Source organism: Moschus berezovskii, chromosome 1, assembly GCF_049115385.1.
Source record: "Moschus berezovskii isolate FMDL1 chromosome 1, NW_MosBer_1.0, whole genome shotgun sequence".
In the NCBI taxonomy this organism is placed as follows: Eukaryota; Metazoa; Chordata; class Mammalia; order Artiodactyla; family Moschidae; genus Moschus; species Moschus berezovskii.
In genome coordinates, this window is record NC_142460.1 from 142,955,093 (window position 1) to 142,972,140 (window position 17,048).

At 38.6% G+C, this 17,048-nt stretch overlaps 1 protein-coding gene across 1 annotated transcript in view; it reads right to left on the minus strand.

Annotated features, from left to right (window-relative positions):
• Positions 1 to 4,412: 4,412 nt before the first annotated feature.
• AGTR1 (angiotensin II receptor type 1) overlaps positions 4,413 to 17,048 on the minus strand; it is a 56,220-nt gene continuing 43,584 nt past the window's right edge. Inside the window, exon 3 of the mRNA XM_055412107.2 lies at positions 4,413 to 7,799. Within this exon, the coding sequence (XP_055268082.1) occupies positions 6,674 to 7,753 (1,080 nt within the window). The 5' untranslated portion in view covers positions 7,754 to 7,799 and the 3' untranslated portion in view covers positions 4,413 to 6,673. The remainder of the gene's footprint in view (positions 7,800 to 17,048) is intronic.

The following is a 17,048-nucleotide window of genomic DNA, read 5'->3' on the forward strand; positions in this document are numbered from 1 at the left end:
AAATAAAGTCTGCCACTGTTTGCCCATTTATTTTCCATGAAGTGATGGAACTGGATGCCGTGATCCTAGTTTTCTGAATGCTGAGCTTTAAGCCAACTTTTTCACTCTCCTCTTTCACTTTCATCAAGAGTCTCTTTAGTTCTTCTTCGCTTTCTGCCATAAGTGTGGTGTCATCTGCATATCTGAGGTTATTGATATTTCTCCTGGTAATCTTGATACCAGCTTGTGCTTCATCCAGCCCAGCATTTCTCATGATAAACTCTGCATATAGGTTAAATAAGCAGGGTGACAATATAGAGCCTTAACGTACTCCTTTCCCTATTTGGAACCAGTCTATTGTTCCATGTTCAAAACTGGAACTGGACATTGAAACAATGACAGACTTTATTTTTTGGGGCTCCAAAATCACTGCAGATGGTGACTGAAGCCATGAAATTAAAAGACACTTGCTCCTTGGAAGAAAAGTTACGATCAACTTAGACAGCATATTAAAAAGCAGATACATTAATTTGCCAACAAAGGTCCGTCTAGTCAAGGCTATGGTGTTTCCAGTAGTCATGTATGGATGTGAGAGTTGGACTATAAAGAAAGCTGAGCACTGAAGAATTGATGCTTTTGAACTGTGGTGTTGGAGAAGACTCTTGAGAGTCCCTTGGACTGCAAGGAGATCCAACCGGTCCATCCTAAAGGAAATCAGTCCTGAATATTCATTGGAAGGACTGATGATGAAGCTGAAACTCCAATACTTTGGCTGCCTGATATGAAGTGACTTGTTTGAAAAGACCCTGATGCTGGGAATGGTTGAAGGCAGGACGAGAAGGGGACGATAGAGGATGAGATGGTTGGATGGCATCACCGAGTCAATGGATATGAGTTTGAGCAAGTTCTGGGTGTTGCTGATGGACAGGGAAGCCTGGCATGCTACAGTCCATGGGGTCGCAAACAGTCAGACATGACCGTGATTGAACTGAGCTGAACTGAACTGTGGTGTTCAGCCAGGATTCCTATTTCTTCTATTGTTCAGTTTTTCGAAAAAGCTTTGTAAGACATGAAAAGAATCAAGAAATGGGCCCAGGGGCGTATATGGCTCATCATCATTTTGATATTTGAAGAAAAACAATCATATCAGCAAACTGGCTTTTAATAGTTTCAAAATTAACATAATTTATCTATCAAATTTAACTCTTAGGCACATAGATAAATATTTTCCTATCATGCTGTTTGAAGGGCAAATCTCAGGGTGTTTAAACCCTTAGAGAGTTATTATGCGAAGTTTCTGTATATGAATGACAGAATTAAATATTAATAAACCTAAATTCTCTCATTCTAAGGTTTTTTTTTTTTTTTTTGGTGGTGGGGGAAAGACAGTAATCTAATTCTGCCTCTTTCTCATAGTGAAAATTCAGTTATCTTATTTCTCAAGTAAGGTGGGTGGACTTGTTGAATGAAGGCCTTTTCTGTTTTATTTGGACAGGGTAGGATGCAGTGTTCACAAGGTCTGTGAGATCTTGAGAACATCCAGATCATGGAGAGAAGGCAGGGTCCAGGTAGCACGTACACCATATATTTGAGCAAGAGGTTCAGGGTGCTCATTTCCTCTCTTTACTTCTATCTAATGGTTCGCTTAATACTTATGATTTCTTGAGCAAGAGAAGAGTGTTTTACCAGTGTGACCCCTCGGGGAAGATCTCCGTTTATAATAATTTACACTAGTAGGTACTGTAGTACCCTTCAGTTCAGTTCAGTTCAGTTCAGTCGCTCAGTCGTGTCCGACTCTTTGCAACCCCATGAATCACAGCACCCCAGGCCTCCCTGTCTATCACCAACTCCTGGAGGTCACTCAAACTCAGGTCCATCGTGTTGGTGATGCTATCCAGCCATCTCATTCTCTGTCGTCCCTGTCTCCTCCCACCCCTAATCCCTCCCAGCATCAGACTCTTTTCCATTGAGTCAACTCATCGCATGAAGTGGCCAAAGGATTGGAGTTTCAGCTTTAGCATCAGTCCTTCCAATGAACACCCAGGATTGATCTCCTTTAGAATGGCCTGGTTGGCTCTCCTTGCAGTCCCAGCTAAATTTGGGTCCTCCATCAGCACACCTCTTCCCCTCTAACACACTAGTGGGTGTCCTGGTCCTCACTCTTTCATAAGGACACTTGTGAAAAAAGGACAATCCACATGATCCCTTATTAAAGATGGAGATCAAGATATTTGGGGCCTAGACTGGTATTTATTTTTGGATGGTCAGTGGGTGATGTATTGACCGTAACAGAAAGGAGATTTGTATTGGTAAAGTAGGAAGGAACACATGCAGATCTCAGCTCCAGAATATTATATTCTGTCCTAATTAGAGACATGAATGCTGGTTCGAAGTATAAGGTGGGCAGAAATAGATCTGGGCATATAGCACAGATAGAATCAGGGACTCAGGTATCTCTAGAACTTTTTTGCTCTGTTAACTTCACTTTCAGTAGAGACTAGATTTATCCCGAGTGGCAACATGGTTGCTATTAGATCCCAAGCTTACATCACACAACTTCTCTCTCAGTAACTTTCAACACGAGTTGGACCAACTCTTCATCAGTATCTTTTTAAAAAAGTCCTTAGGGAAAAGGCGGTGAATAGCTCATTTCAAGCCTTATTGATGAACTATGGCCAGGGGATAGAGTTAGGTAGGAAAATGGACATATTCTTGGGTGAGTTGGGAAATTCCCATGGTAAGGGGAGAAGGACATTGTACAGATAGTTCCACAGTGTCCTCTACACAAATCCATCAACAAGAATGGCTGTAGTTATGGATGTCATATTTTAACTGACTTAGTCACATTGTTAAATTTGGAGAGTCTGGCTCTCTGATCATCAGCTCCAATATTTCACCTCTTCCATTTCCCTTTACATTCATTTTCAGTCTCATCAAAACCAACAGTGGATAATTCAGAGGACTTTTACCTTCCCCAAATGCAGCCTGCAATATATAAAATTTGTTGAATTTTGCCCTATACCATTATCTGCTGTTTATCACTTGCTTCCCTTCCTGATATTTAGATTCTTTCTTCCTCTGGTTGGTTTGGATCCAGTGGATTCACCATGGTTCTAGTGACTTAAGCATCTGTATGCAGCTCTCCTGGAGGTGTGCACCCTGACTTTTGAGGCAGTTTGTGGCTGTACCCAGGCCTCCGCTGCTTCTCAATTTTTTCATATCTCATCTGCTCTTGATTTATTTTCTTCACTGCTCTCAGGGAAATCATCCTTTATATCAGTGTTCAAAATCCCCTGGGACTCCATTTCTTCACTCATTTCACTTCACTTTTATGACCTGTCTGAATCTATTTTCCCTTTTTTGGAGCTTTTCTGTGGATTGGCAGTCAAGCTACTTCTCACTTGGCTTCCTTTCATACTCCCCATAACAGCTGGTTGAAATGTTGACTGTGCATTTTAAGTTGTATGTTACGTAACTCAAGTCCCCTAGCATAGAATAGGTAATCATACAAAATTTATTGAATCCATGAGTTAATCAATTATTGGCTGAAAAAATGAATTTATCATGGGGGAAACTAGGATTGAAATGTAAATAAGAATATACAAATGCAAAAATTGCACTTAAGTTCCATTGAGCACCTAGATCCTCAGAGTGAATATCCCTTTCTTATTAATTTATAAAATATTCCAAGAAATAATGAATCCACCTAACCTCTAAATATGTTAATATATAATAAACCACGGCATACTATCTTAAGATTTAGGTAAGTAGTTTCAACTTCAGTATTAAGTTGGTCTCACTGAAAAAGCAAGATTAAACATGAAGTTATCAATATCTATTTCACAAAATGGGGTGGGGAAAATCACTGTATAATTTGATGAAGTAAAAGTGAAAACAAGGCTTTAAACTTATTTATACCAGTTAATCAATACACGAGATAGAGGGTATCTGAATACAATTATTAATATCTACCAGAAATCTTATCAGCTATGACTTATAAAATGTTCTAGCAAGTTTGAAGTACTGGTAATCTTTGGCTTAACTAACTATTGAATACAAAATTAACTGTTACATAGCGGACGTGGAGGGAGCTCAAACAGAGAAGGGGATGACAGAGAATGAGATGGCTGGATGGCATCACCAACTCGATGGACATGAGTTTGAGTGAACTCTGGGAGTTGGTGATGGACAGGGAGGCCTGGCATGCTGTGATTCATGGGGTCGCAAAGAGTCGGACCAACTGAGCAACTGAACTGAACTGATACTATAATTTGGAGAAGACAATGGCAATCCCCTCCAGTGCTCTTGCCTGGAAAATCCCATGGACAGAGGAGCCTGGTAGGCTGCAGTTCATGGAGTCATGAAGAGTCGGACATGACCGAGCGACTTCGCTTTTACTTTTCACTTTCATGCATTGAAGAAGGAAATGGCAACCCACTCCATATTCTTGCTTGGAGAATCCCAGAGACAGGGGAGCCTGGTGGGCTGCTGTCTATGGGGTCGCACAGAGTCGGACACGACTGAAGTGACTTAGCAGCAGAATTTATTTTTTAGAAGTGGTTCTTTGTGAAAATGGTAAAGGATGTTTGGAGGTAGTGGCTGGTATTATATATCCGTGAAATTTAAAAAATCATATAAAAGGAAAACGAGGCACATGTAACCACATTTATTCACTAAATAACTGTATCCTTGGGAATATGAACATAATATGATGCTTCATGAACTCTGCCCAACCCCTAAGGCCTTTCTAAATGCTCCCCACACCACAGCTCCCATCAGCTCCTTTATTTATCACACTAGTCTTTGGCCACTGTTAATGGGGTCAGATGAATACCTCCACCTGCTCTGTGAGGATTCTCCAGAACAATGGCCTCTAGGATGAGGCAGCTGCCAAGGGCAGGAGAAACATTACAGCACTTTCTTCAAGGCAGTTGCATCCCTGCTTTTGCACATGGCACTTGAATCCTTCCAGTAAATTTTCCTTTTCTGCTGAAATCTATTAAACATTCCTTGCTGCTGAGGCTATGGTGAGATATGGTAGCATTGAAAACAGTTACGTTTTCTGGAAAATATTTGGCAAAAGGTATGTTAAGAATATTAAGAATGTTCACATCTGTATAGTCATTTATACCACTTCAAGGAGTGTATCAGAAAGGATTTATCAGATTCATGTACTTGAACATTTATGTACAATACAATTTATGATACTGAAAAATCAGAAACAGTTAAATGCTCAAAAATTTGAGTACTAGCAAACTGATGTGTCTGTACTTTGTAATGTTGCACAGTTACTCATTTATTTTTACATTTGTTTGGCAGTGCCCAGGCTTAGATGTGGCACACAGGATCTTCAGTTGCAGCTTGTGGGATCTAGTTCCCTGACCAGGGGTCAAACCTGGGTCCCCTACATTGGGAGCATGGAGTCTTAGCCACTGGACCACCAGGGAAGTCCCCTACAATAAAGACCCGATAACTATTTTTCTAAAACAAGTATTACGTTGTTTTAGAAAAAAAAAAATTAATGGTGTAGCAAACTACTATGCTATGTCATTAAATGGAAAATTTGCATGCAAAATACATTATGATTTCAGTATCATAATTTAAACATGTATGTGTGTATAATGAATACAAGAAAGGTAGAACAAGGTACCCAAATGTTAAAATGGTAATTTTTGAGCAGGAGAACTAAATACAACTTTTTTTTTTTTACTGATTTTTTATATATTCAACATTTATTACAATTATCATGTATGTGAATAGAAAAACCCTATTAAAATTTTGTGTAAAATAATGTGTTATTTTAGTGTTATAAGGAATGAGTTTTTTTGTTGTTGTTGCATGACAAACTTTGGAAAACTCAAAATGGTATATTTATTCCATGTCGTACAGTGGAAGAAAGTGTGTTCTTTGTATTTTCAATAGCAGGATACTAAATATAAAACCAACAGTATTAAACTAGTTGTATCAAGATTTAAATGGAAATACATTTGTACTTATTCACAGTTGGTCCTGTTTTAAAAATAAATGAACATCTATTTTAAGTAATGAAGATTAAATATATTGCAATAATATTATTTTAATGTGAATATAACTTTGCCAAATTTTAATAAGATAGCAGCAGTTTAGAGAGATACATGCACAGGTTGATACATACATACTTTTTAAAACAGTAAGGCATATTTTATGATATATAATCTTTTCACCACAAAATATATATACTTCTCAGATCTGAAATAAAACTAACATGACTACCTGGGACTGGAATAACACCTTTACAAGTAATTTAATTTTTATACATGACAATAGTAACATCATTATACAAATAAGCCACTCAGCTGGCATATTTTGGCAGTGTGAATCTATCAGACACAGATTGGATTTCACAAAAGCTTCTGAAACCTGACAACTACTGCTTAGTGAGTCTTTGAATGAAATGCAGTAGCAGGTACAAGTGGGCTGCAGTTGCTAATAGCTAAATAGGCACAAAAGCTTTGCTGCCCTTCGTTTGCTTTGTTGAGTTGTAAAGGAAAAGAACTTTTGTTCAGAGCTGTAGACAAGTCAGTTCAGTCCACATAATCTATTTTCTCCTTTAATTCTGAAATGTAGCCCATGCTCATTTGGTAGTGAGGTGTTGTACAAGAATGTTTTTCTTGCTCCTTCTTTAAGGTGACTTCACAGACAGGTTTCAAGTGTGTCACTCAACCTCAATGCATGGGGCAGGCTTCTTGGTAGAGGAGTTTCCATTTTCTGAGGGGCGGTAGGAGAGTGTGCTCATTTTTGTTGACAGGTTTGAGTGGGATTTGGCCTTTGGGGGAATGTATTTCAGAAGCTGTAGAAAATATTTTTTAAATTTTTTCCCTAGAAAGCCATAAAAGAGAGGATTCAGGCAATTGTTAAAATAGGCCAAGCAAATAGTGATGGGCATGGCAGTGTCAACAATATCTTCAATTTTACAGTCACGGATGAGGCCCAACTGAATTAACACATCCATAAAAGTGAATATCTGGTGGGGAACCCAGGAAAAGAAAAAGAAAAGCACGATTGCCAAAATTATCTTGAAAATATCATCTTTTCTTGGTTTGTTCTTTTGAATTTCATAAGCCTTCTTGAGGGTCTTCCAAATAAGAGTGTAGCTTGTAAGAATGATCAGAAAAGGAAATAAGAATCCCAGTATATTCTTGGTGAGGCCCAGCCCTACCGGGAGGGTAGAATTTTGAGATTCATAATGGAAAGCACAAACTGTGATATTGGTATTCTCGATGAAAAATACATTGCGGTGGATTATAGTTGGCAAACTGGCCAAACCTGCCAGCAGCCAAATAATAATGCAGGTGACTTTGGCCACAAGCATTGTGCGCCGGAGGCGGGACTTCATTGGGTGAACAATAGCCAGGTAGCGGTCAATGCTTAGACAAGTGAGTAGAAACACACTGGCGTAGAGGTTGAAACTGACACTGGCTGAAGCGATCTTACATAGGTAATTGCCGAAGGGCCAGCGGTATTCCATAGCAGTGTAGACAGCCCACAGTGGCAAAGTCAGTAAAAAGCATAAGTCAGCCAGAGCTAAATTCAAAAGAAAAACACTGGCCACAGTCTTCAGTTTCATGTAAAAGTAAATGACAATCACCACCAAGCTGTTTCCAAATATCCCCACCACAAAGATAATGCTGTATAAAGTAGGGATCATGATAAATATGTAATTGTGTCTTCCAGCTTTGGGACAATCATCTTGGATTCTTTTAATACCATCTTCGGTGGAAGAGTTGAGGATCATTTTGGTCTCTTGGGTTAGTCAGTCTCAGACACTATGCCAAATGCACCTAGAAAAAATAAAAATGAAAAAGATGGAAAAAAAAGAAATTTCATAGTTTCATTTCTTATTCATAAATACAGTACTTCAACTTTAGTTTTAGGAAAAAAAAATCAGATCATATTTTCTGGAGAAAAGCTGTGAGCAGATAAAAATCTAAGATTGCACATTTAAATTAAGTTTCAGAACAGATTGCTTTTCTAGGGAATGATTAATATCCCCCAGATCAGTGGAAGTGGGTTCCTAGGTGAATATTCACATAGGTCCTTTTTTTCTAAGAGTAAATCCTAGGCTAAAAAACATAATAGAAATCTCAGAAAATGCTACTGAATTAAATTAATTATTCAGAAAGACCTGAGCTTTTCCTTAGGTAAGCAAGGCTAATTGTCTTAAACCTCAAAAATGTGACATATCTGTACCTTATTCTTTGAACTATTTTTTTCATCTCACAATCTTAGGTATAAAATTATTAGCATCCTCTCTTAAGTGGTTGGAATTGCTGTCTCTAGGTTACAGAGGAATTGATTTAAGAGGGGATAAAAGGGAAGGCTGAAGGTTTTGGGGAACAGCATTCTTTGTATGGTTTTCCAGGTCATTACATGCAGTCACCACTTATTCTTTAACTTCCAACTCAGTGCAGCAAAAGGCCTGAATCTCCTGACTTTTGTGCCCACAAGCCATTTCTCGAGTTTAACATCAATTAACCATTTGTTTAATAAAGGATGTAAAATGAATAGATTAGGTCAGGATCACCAGTAAAATGTGTTTTGTCAGGGTTCAAGAAAGCAGCAGCAGTTCTTTAGGATTTTAGGAAGAATCAGATGCTCTGAAATAAGCTCCATAAAGCCCTCTGCAAATATTTGCTCCAATATTTTACATAATCAACAATCAAGCTTTTCATTGACATGATTTAGAGAAGCATTATATTCTGTCCTTGACAAGAGTTTAGCTAAAAACCATTGGAGGGAAGCTGAAGGTGCTGTGAGGGTCACATGGCAGGATGGGGCACAGGCACGCTCTGTGGTGAAAGGCAGCCCTGGGCATCGGCAAGGCTGGCCAGGCAGGGGAGGGGTGTTGGGTAAAGACCCCATTGCTCCACCAGGAGTGGGTCCCTAGATGAGCATGGGTCCCTAGATTTGCTTCCCCTTGTAGCAGAGTGTTCGGGGTAAGAAGAGGAACGGGAATAAGACACGTCTAGACTGCCCGGGAGAGGGCACGTAGTGTCTGGGAGAGCCGGCTGAACACATGCACCTGAGGTGGTAGTGAAGTGGTGCTATGAGAAGGATGAGTCTCAGTTAGCCAGATTATAAAATATAACCCTGGGAAAGGAGGTTCTTAAGTGGTCTCTTTGCCTCCCCCAGGTGGGCAGTTATACTCCCTTCCTGAGGTTTTCGGCTCTACACCCTCTTTGTCTTCTTTTGTAGTCAGAACTGTATGAACTAAATCCCTTTCTTATCCTTTCACTCACGGAGGTCTCAGCATCCACCAACAAGCAAATGGCACATGCTCTGTGGGCCTTCCTAACTTGCCTGGGCAATTGGCTGTTCCACTGTTTTGTACTCTTTTGGCACTTTGGATGTAGGTTTTGACCTATGTATTATAACGGTATGTTGACTTATCTGTCTTCTCCACCAGTTTGTCAGCGATTTGAGGATAAGGCCTATTTGGAATCATTTTGTTCACTAGTGTAAACCCTCACACCTTCCAGAAGGCAAATGATAAATGTCTGATGAATAAGAAAACAAGTGGACACATGAATGGGTGAATATTATATAACTTAAAGGTGTAAGTGGACAGTATTGAGACTAATTTCTAGGGGGCTAATGAAATCAATTTACATTCTGCTCCCAAAGAATCTGATAGAAAATGCTCAGTGTCAACCTGAGCCTCACCTTTGATAATAAGCTAAAACCTAAACCGAACACAATTTAAATTGACAAAATAAACCCTTGGCACTTTTAGAAATCTGTAGTTTACAAAACAAAAGAAGATGAAAAGAAGGAATAATAGAAACGAGGGCTAGGTTATTAGGGAGGTTTGACCTATTTCTTTTTCACCCAGAAGGATTTCTCTACACTTTCCTGATTTTTCAGTTTCTAAAAAATCTATAGTTACTAAAATTATCCCAATTTAGAAGTATATATTCATTTAGGTAAACAAATATTCTCTATTAAAAAGTAAATGCTTCATAAATGGCAAGCAGTCATTTACACCTTAATGTGGATTAATTATTTGTTCTTCTTCTAATATCTAGTTGAGATAAGCTGGATTTTGCCTAGGAAAAATTGAAAATGTCAAGGTTATAGAATCTCAAAGATTAAAAGTGTCCTGGGTTGAACTCCATAACTCTGTAACTGAAAATAGGGAGAGTTAAATATTTGTTTCAATTTGGGCATAAGGGCACTAAAAGGAAGGAATAAATTTGGGTGCCCTGAGTTGGGTACCCAAGAGCAGGGAGGAAATTCTTTATTTTCTCTTCATCTTACTGTCAGTTCCGTTCAGTTCAGTCACTCAGTCGTGTCCGACTCTCCGTGACCCCATGAATCACAGCACGCCAGGCCTCCCTGTCCATCACCAACTCCTGGAGTTCACTTAAACTCATGTCCATCAAGTCGGTGATGCCATCCAGCCATCTCATTCTCTGTCATCCCCTTCTCCTCCCGTCCCCAATCCTTCCCAGCATCAGAGTCTTTTCCAGTGAGGGCATACAACTCTGGTTGTTCCATTAATTTTTGTCTAGACGAGGTAGAATTTTATTGAGTAGGCCTGAACTGTAACCATCATTTATAAAAGAATTCCTGTGGAAAATTTTGTATTTGAAAGGACCAATTTATAAACATGGATTTATAGTCCAATTCTTTCACATTGTGAGGTCAGTCTTTTCATAAGTTTCCATTGATCCATATTGACTAATATAAAAGGTTGCTCTGAACAACTAGAGCAACATCCCTGGAAATTTGAGTGAGGTATCTATTGTTTTAATGAGTATATTACTTGAGCAACTCTGAGCATAGCACTGAATATACTAATTGGAAGAACATTTTATATAAATGTTTATGTAAGTAATGACCAAGACTTCCTACCTAGTAAGGAGAGAGGGAGAGGAACATCAGTGATGAAAACATCAGGAACAAGCACAAGGAAGCAGAAATGCAAGCAGTGCATTCATCAGGCAGTTATCCATTCATCCCATATTCACTCAACACCTATTATGTGTTGGGGTAAGGAAAGCAAAGTGAATAAAATCACAGTCCTTCTGCTCTTCCTGATAATTTGAGTCTAGCTGGGGGATTAGGAGTCTTAAAGCCAGAATTTCTCTAATGTGTTGAATCCTTATACCATACTATAGGCATGTGAAATGTTCTGTATTTATTATTGACCCTGCCTAGTAGTGAGGATTTCTAACAATGATCAGGGACACTTCCCAGAGACGGCACGTAGGCTTTGGAGGATGTATGGAAATCAGAGTGGTTAGCACTTAAAGGCAAGCATCTGGCCAGCCAAGGTAGACTAGAGATTTTGTCATTGCTTGAACTTCTCTTTCTTTGAGAATGCCTGCAGCTTCATCTATGGGAAACTGCTCCTGGAAATTTATAGACACTGCAAAGCCTTCTGGGCATGGATGGTGTATGAATGTGTACTGGATGGCAGGGTGGCACAGGCCATGCGGGTGTGTAAAAATATCGTTCTCTTAGTCTGCACTGTTGCCACTCGTAGGCTTACCTAGAGAAAGCTGGTTCTGAGAAAGAGAGAAAAATGGAACTCCTATGATTGGAGTCGCCTTCGACTGATAATAAATAAATGGAAAAGACTAGGCTGCTTCTCTTTGAAGCTTGAAAGGATGCTATTTTGGTGAACAGCTGGAGGAGGAAGAGATGTAGTCGCCAAACTTTTGAGTCCCAGAAAGCAGCTATTTATTTTTTGTTTCGTTCTGCTGCTTCTCCCAGTAGGGTTACAGGCAGATAGGATACTGAGTGGAAACATAGAAGGGGCCACCTCTATTTCTGGGTCTTGCTGTAGCTTTTACTCAGGCTCTGTGGTTTACATGAACTCCACAACATCATTTCCTTTTGGGGGAAAGAAGATGGAATTCAGAGTCAAAATGCTTGTAAATGAATCTTCCTTTACCACTTACAGATACTTGTAGCTTTGAGTAAGTGATCCCATTTCTCTGAATGTTAAGTCTCAGTTTCCTCATCTATAAGAAATGGGAGCAATGCCTCTTATTGCACTAAATTGTTGTTGTAATTAGATAACTTAAAAGTACTGGGTCTATCTCTCAAGCAGTAAGTATTTAATAAGTGTGTTTTATGTGGATCTTTAATATTATTATTTTGAATGCAAAGCAAGGGCTGGTTTAGCCATGAGTCAAAAAAGCAGGAGATATTAAAAAAAAAAGTTTATCACTGGTAAGCTCTTTTTCTTGCCATTAAAAGGCTAAAAACACCAAGCTGTTGTTCTTTCAAAGTATGAGTAAAAAATAATTTTAAGCAGCTGAATACATTTTCCATGAGTCAGGTGGGAACTCTCAGTCTGCTGCAAACACAAGGTTGGCTCACGGTGGCCACACCACATTTATCTACTGGTTGTTTAGTAGGAATTACCTTGCAGTCCTTGACAGCTTCCCTGGTTCTTAAAAACAAACCTAAGAAAGATTTTCTTTTTATCTTTTTTTAATTCTAAGAATATTTCCCCAAGACTTTCGATTAGAATATTTTTTTGACTTTTTAAGAACAGCTTTGTATTTTTTTCTTAATCTTTATTGGAGTATAGTTCCTTCACAATGTTTTGTTAGTTTCTACTGGATAGCAAAGTGAATCAGCTTTACATATACATGGATTTTCTTCCCATTTAGGTCACCACAGAGCACTGAGCAGAGTTCCCTATATAGTAGGCTCTCATTAGTTATCTATTTTCTACATAGCATCAATAGTGTATATGTGTCAAAGCCAGTCTCCCAATTCTTCCCACCCCACCCTTCCCCTTTGGTGTCCATACATCTGTTCTTTATGTCTGTGTCTCTACTTCTGCTTTGCAAATAAGATCATCATACCATTTTTCTAGATTCCACATACGTGAGTTAATATGTTATATTTCACTTTTCTCTTTTACTTCACTCTGTATGACAGTCTCTAGGTCCACCACATTTCTAAAAATTGATTAGAATATTAATACCTCCTTAAATTGAACTGAACTGAAGCTTTATTCAAGCCCAAACCAATCTAATTAAATTGTCCATTAGAAGCTCCTTTTTTCATGAGTTTGCAATCTGAAGGAAAAAAAAAAAAAACACCCTGAAGTTTCCTATGATAATAAAGAGAGAACTAAAAGATCAAGTAATTATATTCTAGGATAATCTATCAAAGTATCTTTCTTAAATACCAGAAAGAGTAGGTCAGTGTTTGTAAGTTTCTTGTCATCATGGAGAGCTCAATAAACCATCCTGTTCAAAAGGCATTCTCTTTGTTGATCCTATCTTATAATTCAGACAGAAAGCAACTGATTTTGCTCCTGTGTGTTTTCCCCCCAGTAATAAGTGAGGGAACAACTCTTAAGTCAGAATCTGTTTGTGAATTCAGTGAATCATAGAAGCTGGTACTAAAATTTTTAGACTTTCTACTTGCTTCTTTTTCAAATCCATTTGTTCTTATATCTTTAACCTTCTGTTCTTATTTTATGGGATCTATTTGGTCCGTCTAGTCAAGGCTATGGTTTTTCCCGTGGTCATGTATGGATGTGAGAGTTGGACTGTGAAGAAAGCTGATCGCCAAAGAATTGATGCTTTTGAACTGTGGTGTTGGAGAAGACTCTTGAGAGTCCCTTGTACCGCAAGGAGATCCAACCAGTCCATTCTAAGGGAGATCGATCCTGGGTGTTCATTGGAAGGACTGATGCTAAAGCTGAAACTGCAACACTTTGGCCACCTCACGCGACGAGTTGACTCACTGGAAAAGACTCTGATGCTGGGAAAGGTTGGGGGCAGGAGGAGAAGGGGACGACCAAGAATGAGATGGCTGGATGGCATCACCGACTCTGTGGACATGAGTTTGAGTGAACTCAGGGAGTTGGTGATGGATAGGGAGGCCTGGCGTGCTGTGATTCATGGGGTCATGGAGAGTCAGACACGACTGAGCGACTGAACTGATTTCTATCCTTACCTCCTTAAATATTTTGAACATCTGTATGTTAAGATCCCCTATTCAATTGGTTTACTGTTTGTAGTTCTTCAGATGTAAATTCTATTTGTTTCATCTACAGACATTCTTTCTTTGCATTTGCCTTCGTTTTAGGTTTTGTAGTCTTTGTGAATCCCTCTCTAGTGAAAATTAGCTTCTTTAGGAGGTCTGAGTGTCTGGATGGTGGTGGTGGGTGAAATTTCTGCTTGGACATACAACACTCAGTTGATCTGGAAAAGTTCTTAGAGTCAGTTCTCAGTCTAGTTTTCTACCCCTTACTTTACAGATGCTGCATATTAGGCCCTCTGTGCTGTGCTGTGCTTAGTCACTCAGTCCTGTCATGTCTGACTCTTTGCGACCCCATGGTCTGCAGCCCATCAGGATCCTCTGTCCGTGGGGATTCTCCAGGCAAGAATACTGGAGTGGGTTGCCATTTCCTCCTCCAGGAGATCTTCCCAACCCAGGGATCGAATCCAGGTCTCTTCTTTACCATCTGAGTCACCGCAAAATACTGGAGTGTGTAGCCTATCCCTTCTCCAGGGAATCTTTCTGACTCAGGAACCTGGAGTTTCCTGCATTGCATACAGATTCTTTACCAACTCAGCTACCAGGGAGGCCATTAGGCCCCCACCCATTCTCAAATTTTTACTGGTCTACAAAAGTTATTTTAGTCTTAGATCACAATGGGCAGTAGTTTTCCAGTTCCTGGCTTTAACCAGGAAACCTAGAACTTTATCTCAACTGTGTATCTGGTGTTGGTTTGTCCCTGGCCCATGTGGTCTTAATTCTTCTTTGGTGCTCTAACGTGATATTTAATGTAGAGAAAAAAGGTTACTATCCATGATTGCTTAATCCATTGTCCTCATCTTGACTGGAAGTTGCTCTACACATTATTTGGTGATAACAGTTAAGTTGCTTGGATCCAATAAGCTTTAGACTATAGTCTTGTCCTTCTTCTTGCTCCACCCTCTCCATTATGCCCTTTGATGAAGCATCCAGGTCTTTCTGGATGACACTCTTGTTTATGCTGGGAATCCTCAAAGCCATGTAGAAGAAAGCATGGCAGAAAGTCTATATTATAAGGCACGTGACCTACTCTCAAGTCAGATACACAGGAGAATGCCATGCTTTTGGTTGATAATCCCAGCCTAACTCCTTCTGTGTTACTTTCCCTGGAGATGATTTCGTTTGAATCTGCAATTCCCAGATGAATCTTTCTCTTAATACAAAAATATGTAGTAAAATTATTAATGTCATATTAATTAAATACTTAAGATTCAATCTTCTCAAACTTAATGAATACAAGTGTGATATGTCTAAGTGGTCAAGTAGTGGTTTCTGACCCTCTTACTAAATCAATATCATCCACCATGGCCTTCCCTCAGAAGAAATGAAAGCAGTGCAAACTACTTTCTTATTTCTGTTCAAACCAAGTGTAACCAACTCTGGTGACAGTGGTTAAATGTTCTATCATCCTCAACCAGTCCTACCCTTTGCTTTGTCCGAAATAGTGCAAGAAGCTAAAGAAGTCAGCTATGAAAGGAAATTCAGAAGTTCTTTCCAAGCTAGGGTATAAATTTTAAGGCAGGTATAAAGTAAATACTAAATTTTTGTTTCTTGGAGATTATTCAATACTTTAATATCTAATAATGTAACACTAGTCTACAATTATATTTCTCTCCACTTAAGAAGCTCCTGTTTATCTAGAGTTTAAACAAGTTGGTTGTGATGAATAGCCCAAGCTCCCCAAACAACTCTCTTCTTCCTATGGTATTTCGTCCCACTCTTGTCTGTCCTAAACCCTTGGGTATTTCTGCTGTATGATTTTTTTTTTTATTTTAAAAATAAAATATAGGGATGAAAGATATGTGATTAAGTCTAATCAGGTGCTTAATAATCTTTCTTTAACATGTTGGTGTTAATGAAAAATATTCTTATGTTAAATATAGAAGGTCATGGAAGATTTTCTAGTGAGTATAGAAAGAGTAGTACTCCAGAGACTAGGAGAAAAGGAAAATAATATCTAATTTGGAAGAAATCTTGTGCATAAATGAACCCTTATCCTTTAATACTCCCAAATTCCTCAAACTTATGGACTCACAGAATTTCCCCCAGGGAAGCATAATCACATTTCAGAAGATCAGTATCTCAGCCATCAAGGAGGAGGCAACATCATTTTAATGCTATGGCTTTTGGAGACTGTTTACAGGCCTCTTTTCAAACAGATGAAAGAGGCAGTTCCTAGGTGGGCATCTCAGTCAACAACAGCTGCTTTATCCAACTTTGAGAGCAAAATCCTAGATTTCATATGTGAAGTCATTCCACATTTGCATCTTTGAGACTTTAAATCAGGAGCAGAAACTGTTTACTTCATTTCAAATTCCACTTTAAGGGGTATGAGGAAAGTTATTAGGAAGGAAAGGATGCACTAATTAATTTATACCCCTAAGAAATGATGATAATATTATAGAATTTCCATGTATTATGAGTTTTATGCTAGAGATTATTGGCCACATGACAATTCACTGCAGATTAAAGTTTTTAATGTTATACAAATCACACAGCCATAAATTTTAATGAAGCTAGGAGGATTAAATATTTAGTATATTGTACATGTTCCCCAAAAGTGCCCAATTTCCTGATTGCAGCAGGAATATTCTTTGAATGATAGTCTACAAATTGGTCCTGCATAATGTGTAAGGAGGCTCGGGTTCTAATTTTGGCTTTTCAGATCATTGGCTAGGTGACCTTGAATTAGTCACTTAGCTTCTCCAGACGTCTCTATTGTCATGCTTCAAAAAACCTTCTGAAACACTGAAATTTCATAATTTTCTTCTGAATAGGTATTCATCTTTTGAAGACAAAGGCAATAATGACTTGACAAGTAGAAATTACCTGATAAATCATAAAATCAGCCAATTATTTATCTGTTGATATAGGTATTATTAGTGTCACAATGATTTAATAACATTGTGTAACTAAATCTAAGAACTCTTTTTTTTATTAAAAATGAAATGAAAAGAATTTTGCCTTTTATTGAAGATAAATAAACTCTACTTAAGATCACTAAGTAGAGTTAAGCT